Below are 10,956 nucleotides of genomic sequence, written 5' to 3'. Positions count from 1 at the left end.
ACACAATATTAAGAAGGCCAATGGGCCACTATAAAGGAAGCAAAACATCTAGATCAAGGGACAGCCTCGTTAAATTTTAAAACAATGAGGACAAAAAAAAAAAAAAAAAAAAAAACAACCCTGCAATTTTGTGTATATAACTGTTTATTTTTAAGTCAGAAATGTTATCTTGTACTACATTTTTAAAAATTTATGTTTCGGTATGTTTCCTTCTGAGTCTCAATATGCATATGTTGGATTTCCTTCTCTGATTTCCATATCTATCATTTTCTAATTCACTTTAACATTTTCATTAATTTTGGTAAATTCTACTTGCTTTTTCCATTTCTAGACTCTGTCTCTTATTGTATCTTCCACAGTTCTCTATTATCTACGTGATCCTTTCAATTTCATCTTCATTTCAGTAAAGGTTTTATTTTCTAATTTCATTTATTTTTCTTTCCACTCAATCAGCTTACCTTGCATTTTCTCATGCAATCACTCTATTTCTTCCCTGGCCTCTTATATCAACTGCTTTGAGCTGCTAATGAAGTAAATACTTCATTAAGCTTTCTAAACTCATGGCAAAATGTTTGGTCACAATGTTCATCTTCTTTATGGCAATATTTTAGGTTACTGTTCTTCATTTGTCCTTCGTTTTTCTGTTTCTTTCTTCCTTTCTGATTTCCAAACATTTGTGGCAGTCAAGCTTAATGAATTCCTTTTGGTTATTCATCTTTGAAGAAGTGCTGGTTGTATGGAACCTGATATCTGTAAGAGGTTCATGCAGAAGGCCAGAGTGCCTCCAGTTCTGGACTGACAACCTTTTCGTGACTCAGAGATTTACCTAAGAGACAGTTTAGCGTTTTACTTCTCAACAGCCAGTGCAGACAGGCAGTCTGGAGGTTTTTCACAATGCAGTCATCTCCTCCCCAACTGCTATAGAGACAGACACATATTACTTCCTGCAAAAATGGTTTGTTTATGTGACTCCCCGTTTGGCTTTATTTCCCCGACTTCTTAGAATCAAACTAGGTGCAGGAAAGCTCCTGCCTTGAGCTGAAGAAACCCATTTCACTTTTGTAAACAAGGGGTTTAGGTTTTATATCTCAGGGGGGCCTTGCAGTTTCATGTTTCTTGCTGTCTCTGAGCTCCACAGCCATGGCATTCTATCTACTTCTTCCCACATGCAGCCAGCCTGATCGCCACTGCTCCTGGCAACAATTCCACCTATTTTGTGGCTTGCGGTTTTTAACTGTCTTCTAGTTTAGTGGAATGCTGGGTTTGTGTGTCAGTTTTTCCCTCTCTTTGTTGTTTTTAGCTAATTGCCAACAAAGAAAAATGCTAACTTTATAGTACCATCTGCAATTGCAAATCCAACAATTATCTTAAAAGAGTATTTTATACAAGACGGAAACTTAAGTGTCTCACTAAGTTACTAAAAGGTAACAATACACTTTCCTTACTACTATTTTACTGTGGGGTAAAACACCAATTTTCCATAAAACACTAATTTTCACAAGGTCATTAAGTAATTGTTTTTATTTTAAAAACTCATGTGTGGGCTGGGCGTGGTGGCTCACGCCTGTAATCCTAGCACTTTGGGAGGCTGAGGCAGGTGCATCGTTTGAGGTCAGGAGTTCAAGACCAGCCTGGCCAATATACTGAAATCCCATCTCTACTAAAAATATAAAAATTAGCAAGGCATGGTGGCACGCACCTGCAATCCCAGCTTCTTGGGAGGCTGAGGCAGGAGCATCACTTGAACCTGGGAGGCGGAGACTGCAGTGAGCTGAGATCAGGCACTACTGCACTCCGGCCTGGGCAACACAGAGAGACTCTCATCTCAAAAAAAAACAAAAACAAAAAATATATATATACACATATATATACATGTTATTACCTAAGGCAGAAAGTAATCTGATGCTTCAATGTAAAAGATACTTTGTTCAACATATTCAAGATCCAGGGCCTATTTGGGGAACAAATTATATATATTTTCACCAGCATACTATAATCTTAATATTTGTCTTTGCAGAAGACAAAGCCTTTTTAGTAATAAAGACAACCCATGATTTGGCATGCTACTAGTCCCCAAATTCCATTTGAGTTTGTAATGTAGACAGTTAATATTATATGTATGTTCATTCCTTCAGTAAAATTTTAACTTTAGGCAAGTTTATTTTTCTGCCAGTTGCTACTGCTCTCCTCCTGGCTAGCCATTACCAATATGTACTCAGACAGGTTTTGACCAAAATAAGGTTTTACTACTAAGTAATTTTTATAGGAGTAAATAATACACCAGTCTGGGCACAGTGGCTCATACCCATAATCTCAACACTTTGGGAGGCCCAAGGTGGGTGGATCACTTGAGGCCAGGAGTTCAAGACCAGCCTGGCCAACATAGCAAAACCCGTCTCTACTAAAAATACAATTAGCCAGGTGTGGTGGTGCATGCCTGTAGTCCTGGCTACTCAGGAAGCTGAGGCACCAGAATCACTTGAACAGAGAGGTAGAGGCTGCAGTGAGTCAAGGTTGTGCCACTTCATTCCAGCCTGAGCAACAGAGCAAGACTGTCTCAAAAAAAAAAATTAATTAATTAAATAATAATAATAAAGCCAAATTACAATGGATTTTGAATTAGTGTTTTAAATGATTCCCTTTCCTATGACACAAATAACAGTAAATCTGTAAATGTTAATATCATGCAAAAGCTAAGTAATGCCTAATTTATTGAAAATTTACAGGCACCATGAGTTCATATGAAGAAAAAGAAACAAACAAACATGAGCTCCTCCTGAGCTGGGCATGGTGGTGCATGGCTGTGGTTCCACCTACTTGGGAGGCTGAGGCAGGAGGATCGCTTGAGCCCAGGAGTCTGAGGCCAGCCTGGGCAACACAGCAAAACACTGCCTCATAAAAAAAGAAAAAAAAAAAAGAGCTCTTACTTACAGAATTCCAAACAAGATATGTAGACAGAGTGATGGCATTTTTTTAAAAATCCCCATTTGATAACAATCACAGTTGGAATGACAAGATCATATACTGTCCTTATCACTTGTCACAGGCAAGAATTATCAATGGATGCTACAACAAGAGGGCAAAAGGTGTAAGACGGAGGATACCTATATAGTCTCAATGTATCTCTCTACAATAAATATATATATTAGTTATGAAGGGAAAAATAATAACTTCACAGAGGAGTAAGCTGGCATATATCACCTTAAGTAACCAAAGTCCCACCACTAGTAAATGGGATAAATAGACACAATGTGCCTCCTGACACTATGCTCTGGAAAACACTTCTGTGGAATTCCTGCCAAAACTGCATAATCTGAATCTAACTGTAAGGACACACCAGACATACACAAATTGAGAGACATTCTACAAAATAATTATTTACTCTTCAAAAATGTCAAGGCCCTGAAAAGGCAAATAAAGACTGATGAATTGTTGATTAAAAGAGGCTGAAGAGGCTCGACACGGTGGCTCAAAGCTGTAATCCCAGTACTTTGGGAGGCTGAGATGGGTAGATCACTTGAGGTCAGGAGCTCGAGACCAGGTTGGCCAACATGGCAAACCCTGTCTCTACCAAAAATACAAAGAAAAATTAGCCAGGCATGGTGGCATGCGCCTGTAGTCCCAGCTACTCAGGTGGTTGAGGCAGGAGGATCACTGGAACCTGGAAAGTGGAGGTTGCACTGAGCTGAGATGGTGCCACTGCACTCCAGCCTGAGCGACAGAGCAAGACTTTGTCTCAAAAATAAATTAATTCTTTAATTAAATGAAATAAAAGAGACTAAAGAGAAATAACTAAGTTCAACATATGATCCTGGACCCGAAACAATTATTTGTCTTTTGCTATATGAGACATTAATGGAACAACTGATAAAATCTGTGAATAGACAATAAAATGTATCTATGTTCATTTAAGAAATACACATTAAAATATGCAGACATTGAAGACATCATGTCTACAAACTACTCTCAATTCATTTTTTTAAAAAAGAATACTGTGTGTATGTAGAGAGAGAATGATAAAGCAAATGTGACAAACATTAACATTTAGAGTAATTTAATAGGATACACATGAATTATTTGTGCTATTTTTACAAATCTGTGGTCTGAAATTGTTTCACAATAAAATTTTAAAAATAGACACACAATAAATGAAAACAAATAAAGGCAGTTAAGAAAAACTCTTTATTTTCCCTGACAATAATGCTAGGATCATCTTTACTATATTCTCCTCATCAGATCATGAAATTTTAAAGCTGGAAAAAAAAGTATTCTCTCTCCCCAAATCCTTCCAATTTACAGATGAAGTTAGTAAGTCAAGTGACTTCATCAAGATTACACATAATTCAAGGCAAAGCCAACCAAGACTATTATCTAGCTCTGACTCAGCTCAGCTACCTTTCAACTATTCCAAGTGGTCTCTTCATCCCTTTACGTTGCCTACAGTCTAAACACATGATACCAAAATACTTATCTCTATCTTCTCATATATTCTCATAAGTTAGTGTGACTAACCACTTTCAGGCAATCTAAATTTTATCCTTAAAAGGCATTTAAGTATCATTGCTCCTAACAATCCTTAATAACTAGTATCAATATATATGTAAAGATAAGAATACATGTCAAACACTGTAGCAAATGCTGAACATACAAAATTAACACACTCTGTTAGGTCCATAATGACGGAGACCAAGTTTCCCTGGCATACAATAAGTATTCAAATATAACTGTTGTATATTACAAAATAAAAGACAATCCAAAGTATAGGAAAGAAATGTGTGTACAGAAAATTACATTAGCAGTTTTAATAAAGTGCCATGAGACAACAGATAAGGAAGTTATTTTCTCTTGGTAAGATTTAGAAAAGCTTCAGAGATTTAATGATACCAAAATAAGTCTTGAAGGACAAATAAGATTTCAACAAACATGGAGGCAGTGGGGTGGTGAGAAGAAGGTAGAAGGATTTAGATTAAAAAGGCCAAAGGCAAGAAAATACTGGCCATTTCTATAGAATTTTTAAACACAGGCTTACCTATTGTTGCTGCAAGTTCTGGATCAAATGTATCATCTGTGAACCTCAAGAGCAGACTGAAAGAGATATTAAAAAGACAGGTTGGGAACTTGAATTTTCTCATCATATGATAAATGTGTTCATGACTATTTGGTCACACATTATTAGATGCAGATAATAAATGATGTAGGCCTTCTCTTAGAGCAGGTATACACAGAAAAATTAAATTACTAGAGCAGGTATACACAGAAAAATTAAATTACTAGAAAGGCAATTCAAAAATCCCAAGAGCAAAGCAGTTTACTATTAAATATATTCCCCACGGTCTCCTACACAATCCCCCAAGTACAAAACGTGGGGGTTTTTGTTGTTGTTGTTGTTGTTTAACTGTTCTGGTATGTCCTTCTGAGAAAAATGATACTAACAGCATGTCATGCTTTAACTGACATAGATGAAAAGGGAAAAAATAAAGTCCCTTAGAATGCAACAAACTAGCTTTTAAAAATCTGATTGTGTAATCCACTCTGAATTCAAGCAAAACCAGAAACATATCAAAGCCGAGCATTCTGTAACACGCAGTATGGCTACTACCTAAGAGAAGATATAGTAAAAAGAGAGGTAAAAAGAAAGATCACACGACAGAGTAGGTAGACTCGGGCAAACACCTGGTAGAGTGTATAAAACCAAGTAGGCAACTGGAGGCTACTGGAGGCTTTTAAAGAAGTTATGACAAATACTGCTCTTTGTTTTAAAATGTTAATACTAACAAAAAATAGAAGAAAATCAACGGAAGACAACTGCCAAGGTTATGGCAAGAGAGAACGAAGGACTAAACCTAGGAAATGATAAGAAACCAGAAAGGAGGGATAAAAGATAAAGACGCCTAGGGATAAAAAGGGATAAAAAGCTAAAGATGCCAGATTAGAAGGGTACTCTAAGATTTTACATCTTCCAGAATTATTTTACTTACTACGAAGCAGAAGTGTCAGTTATTAGAAGCTCTTCAAAAATGAAATCTAAGCTTTTGTTAAAGCCCTTGATTTTAAAGTCATTCAACCTTCCCTCATGTTAACTTCTGAAGTATAAGACTATCCTAATTGACCTGTTTGCATGAATAAAATCAAAGAAACAGCCATCAGGTATCTAAATTATAGAAAAATCTTATGACTTTCTATAGGTTGTGATTATTGCTGGTAGAGGTATGTTTTGTCCATAGAGTTTTTGCAAAATATAATGGCCTCCTGGTAGTTTCCAAACCCACTGTCATTAATTATATTTGAAGGATTAACTCTCCCTTACTGGTTTTGTTTTCTTGTGTTTACCATAAAACCAGCATCACAAAATCAAAGTAAAACAGAAGAGTCAAATTCTAGATTTATCCACCTAACATCTTGACTATATTTACTTACTTGGAACGTAGGTAACAATACTAGTAAGACTCTTAAAGACTACCTATAAAATTTTTCTTTTCTCCCAACATACTCAGTTAACCATAATTTAAGAAAAGATACATAATATCTACATGTGGTCACCACAGAAAATATTACTACAAAAACTTAAGTTAACATTACCTTGTAGACTAGTTGTAATAATATCATAATAATACAATAATGATGATATTGGGTATTATTTACTGAACACATGGCAATGTGCAGACACAAAGTCAGAGGTTTTTCTCTCATAATTGCTAATCCTTAAAACGCCTTTGTTATTAACAGTACTTCATCAGGAGAGGCAGAGAACTGGTGGCATGGTGTGAAGCAACAAATTTTAATACAGGCTCAGGGTATACATCAGATCTTAGACAGGGGTACCCTGGTAGCCCAAAAAGTATTCTAAATTCTATGTATGTCTTTTTCTAGGCAGAGAGTCCATTTCTCTATTAGACTTTGAAAGGGGAAGAGAGTTCATTTCTCTATTAGATATTGAGAGGAACTGACAATCTCAAAATAATTAAGAACCCTTTTTTTTTTTTTTTTTTAGAGACAGGGTCTCACTCTGTCACCCAGGCTGGAATGCAGTAGCACAACTGCAGCTCACTAATCCTCCCACCTTAGACCCCCAAGTAACTGGCACGACAGGTGTGCATCACCACGGCTGGCTTATTTTTTTATTTTTATTTTTTTAGAGGCATGGTCTCGTTATGTTGCCCAAGCTGGTCTCGAACTCCTGGCCTCAAGAGATCCTCCTGTCTCAGCCTCCTGAGTAGCTAGGATTATAGAATGAGCCACTGCACCTGGCAGAAGCACCATTCTTATAGTATTGTATATTTACACACTCATATTTTCAAAGTTAAAAGAGCAAAATGTTTCCCATGCAGAAGTAGAGATGGAAGGAGTAACTATCGCCATGGCACTTAGGTGCGACCAAATTTATAATAAACAGTGTGATTATGACTAATCTGCATTTTTTAAATTTACAAATGAAATTCACCAAAAAAAAAAACAAAATGGGAAGGCAAGGGGCATAGGAGGGACAGCAATTTAGATAATAGGTCTCTCTAATCCCTTTCAGTTCTCAATACGTTCTGCTACTCTTTCCCTCACCAGGCCTAGCCACAGAATCCTAGTCTTATACATTTAGGGTCTGAGAGGTTTCTATTCCAACCCCCTCACTTTTGAAATGAAGGCCTACAGCATTCAAGTATTACACACAAGGTCACACAAGTGGCAGCCCCAGTTTCATAATCGTGATCTCCTGACTACTATCACATACCCTTTAGACTCTCACACTATGAAATACACTAGAAAGTAATCCACTAATTCGGATTAAACATATCCTTTGTTTTCCCCCAACAACACAAGTGCTATCTCACTTCCACTAGCTCCAGCTCTGTAATGAAACAGAAACCAACTTGGTTAAAACAATCCTTTAAGATCATATCCACGACAAACGTTTTTGTACTAATTCACTTTAAAAGGCATAGCCTTCTATTTTGGTAGAGTCATTTATTCTCATCTTATCCAGAAACATAAGTGTTCAAGATTGCTTTCCATAGCATATCACATAGGCAAATAATGTATATCCAGCTAGACAAATAAGACAACTTTCTCACTATATGTAATCCTTTCACAAAAGAAACAAAGTGTCAAAATCTTGCTGGGAGCAGTTGATAATCCATTGCCACGTATTGAGGAAAAAGTTTAAAACAGATTAGGCCCATGGTAAATGTGTTTCGGTGACATGAACTAGGGAGACTGATAAATCCACTTAACAGGCCTTACTCTACAAGGAGAACCTTGGTTGGGTGTCATGGCTCGTGTCTGTAATCCCAGCAATTTAGGAGTATGAGGCAGGAGGTTGGCTTGAGCCCGTGTGCTTGAGACCAGCCTGGGCAACATAGGAAAATCCCATCTATGAAAAAAATTTTAGAAGTAGGGCCGGTTGTGGTGGCTCATGCCTATGTTCCTAGCACTTTGGGAGGTCAAGGCAGGAGAATCTGTTGAGCTCAGGAGTTCGAGACCAGCCTGGGCAACACAGTGAGTCCTCCTCTCTATAAAAAATAAAAAACGCTAGTCAGGCATGGTGACTTGTGCCTATAGTCCAGCTACTCAGAAGGCTGAGGTGGGAGGATCACTTGAGCCCAGGAGATTGAGACTGCAGTGAGCTATGATCATGCCACTGCACTCCAGTCTGGGTGACAGAACAAGACCCTGTCTCAAAAAAACAGCTGGTAGAGCAGAGGCGTTTTGTTTATATACTCCAGTTAACCTTCCAGAAAATTTCAACACGCCCTAACTTGTCATCCATGCAATACATTTAGAAAAAGTGCTAACAGACCATGTATTGGGTTGAACTACATGAAATGACAATCAACCATTCCTGACTTCAAAAACACTCATTTCATATGACTGAACTTAAATGAGAACCATGTCTCAAGGAAAAAAGGAGAAAAGAAAAAGAAAGATCACAAGGCTATGAAATTCCTATTAAGACAATGTTTACATTAACTTTTTAACCCTCAAATATGCATGTGCAATAATAGATGATCACGTAAATAATTTTACTCATCCCTTTTACACACACACAGACAAATCATGCTGGTTTGCTAATTCATAGTATTTCATTATTCTATTCCTTGGTATGTGCAAATCCTTCATTCCAGTAGACACAGAGTACATTACATGAGGAACACTATGAAAACGTGTTGTCAAACTGGTGGCTCATGCCAGTAATCCTAGCACTTTGGGAAGCCGAGGTGGGCGGATCACAAGGTCAAGATCGAGACCATAGCCTGGCCAACATGGTGAAAATCCATCTCTACGAAAAGTACAAAGTTAACTAGGCATAATGGTGCCCGCCTGTAGTCCAAGCTACTGGGGAGGCCTATAGTCCAGAATCGCTTGAACCCAGGAGGCGGAGGCTGCAGTGACCCGAGATGGCGCCACTGCACTCCAGCCTGGCAATAGAGCGAGACTCCGTCTCAATAAATAAATAAATAAATAATATCAGAATATATTACATAAGTTTTCACATTCTGAAGAAGCTTTTAAAAAGTAAGACTTTACGAAGTGACTTTTACAAGTTATTTGAGGAGAGCTTTCATTCTAGCTTGTAGAATGAAGGCTACTTCAATTTATGAAATATAAAAAATCATTTGAAAGATATGTGTATCAGAAGGTATAGCTAAAATATGAAACTGATTACAGCCCCCGGAGTGTAAATGCGGTTTAAGGATCAGGACGGCCTTGAACATAACCTACTCATAATCAGATGGCAAGAATGACCACCTGGAGAACTCTGTTCCAAGACCTGGATGAAATCACAACCCTCTAGCAACATCCACCTAGATCCATGTCTTACCTTATACTCAACTCCACTGTCAATATTATTTTCCCCAAGGAAAAAAGTCAAAAATGAAAAGACAACACTAATCTTCTGTCTCCATAGGATGTGGGAAAATGAGAAATAACAACTACATTTTATTTTCAAAGGTGACCCACGGCTGAAGCACTCAGACCTTACACTAAAGCGAAATTTTCCAGCAGTCACAAGATCCAGGAGTTCTTCCACAGCCGACTAATAAAAAAGTAAAAGAAGCGACATTAAGCTGCGCCCAAACAGGCCAGGAATGGGACCTAAGGCGTCACGAAACTTCCCGAGGACATTATGTATTTAGAGAAGGCCCCACAGAAACCCTCAAGTGGGAAAGTTATGTCTCCCGGGTCTCGGGGTGACAGGCAGCCTGAACCCCGAAGAGTTCGAGGCAAGACGCCCCCCGGCCAGATTCGGGCCCAAACCAACCCGCCACGCCCTGAGCTCCGCGCAGCAAACCGGCCGGCGGAGCGGCGGCCCTCCGAATGGTGTTTTCTCGGCGCCACAGGAGAGAGAGCGACTCAGAGAACTTGGGCCTGGCAGAGGCCGGGAACCAGCCGCGCGGGTGGGGCGAGGGGAGGAGAAGCCGCGGGAGAGCGCAGCCCAGAGGCCGAGGAGGGCGCAAGTGGAGCCGGCCCGAGCCCGGCCCGCGCCCGCCGCCGCAGTATGCAGTTCCCGTCGCGGCCCAGGAGACAGCAGCCACCGGGACAGAAAGAGCCCAGTCACCCTCGTCACGACCCGCACGCCCGCCTCACCTGGACTTGCCCACCCCACTCTCGCCGATGATGAGGATCTTCAGGGTCGTCAGCACGTCCTCGTCCATCCTGACCCCGCTCCGCTCCGACCCCAGCTGGCCGCCCCGGTGCGCCTCTCAGCCCTTCAGCAGAGTGAGCTGCTGCGCATGCGCATCGCTCCACGGCTGCCACCTTCCTTTCACACCGGGTGTTCAGGCTGCCGAAGCCCTGGACGCCCCAGTTCCGCCTTGAGGTAGCTCCACGGCTGCGCAACCCAGAATCCCCGGCGTTTTTCCGGACTGCGTGTTCCTCCCCTGCGCAAGCGCAGGTGGGGAGAGCTGTGTGTCACTTCATTGGCTTCTTTATGAGGTCTAGCTCCGCCCCAACCTCAACCTAACC

The 10,956-nt window shown here is 39.9% G+C and overlaps 1 protein-coding gene across 1 annotated transcript in view; it reads right to left on the bottom strand.

Moving 5' to 3' along the window:
• Positions 1–10,744, bottom strand: part of RAB18 (RAB18, member RAS oncogene family) — a 36,238-nt gene extending 25,494 nt beyond the window's left edge. Inside the window, 2 exon segments of the mRNA XM_011972449.1 lie at positions 5,030–5,085; positions 10,579–10,744. Coding sequence (XP_011827839.1) covers positions 5,030–5,085; positions 10,579–10,646 — 124 coding nt within the window. The 5' untranslated portion in view covers positions 10,647–10,744.
• Positions 10,745–10,956: the final 212 nt, after the last annotated feature.

Source organism: Mandrillus leucophaeus, unplaced genomic scaffold (genome assembly GCF_000951045.1).
Source record: "Mandrillus leucophaeus isolate KB7577 unplaced genomic scaffold, Mleu.le_1.0 Scaffold1291, whole genome shotgun sequence".
In the NCBI taxonomy this organism is placed as follows: Eukaryota; Metazoa; Chordata; class Mammalia; order Primates; family Cercopithecidae; genus Mandrillus; species Mandrillus leucophaeus.
This window is presented reverse-complemented; position numbering and strand designations above follow the sequence as displayed.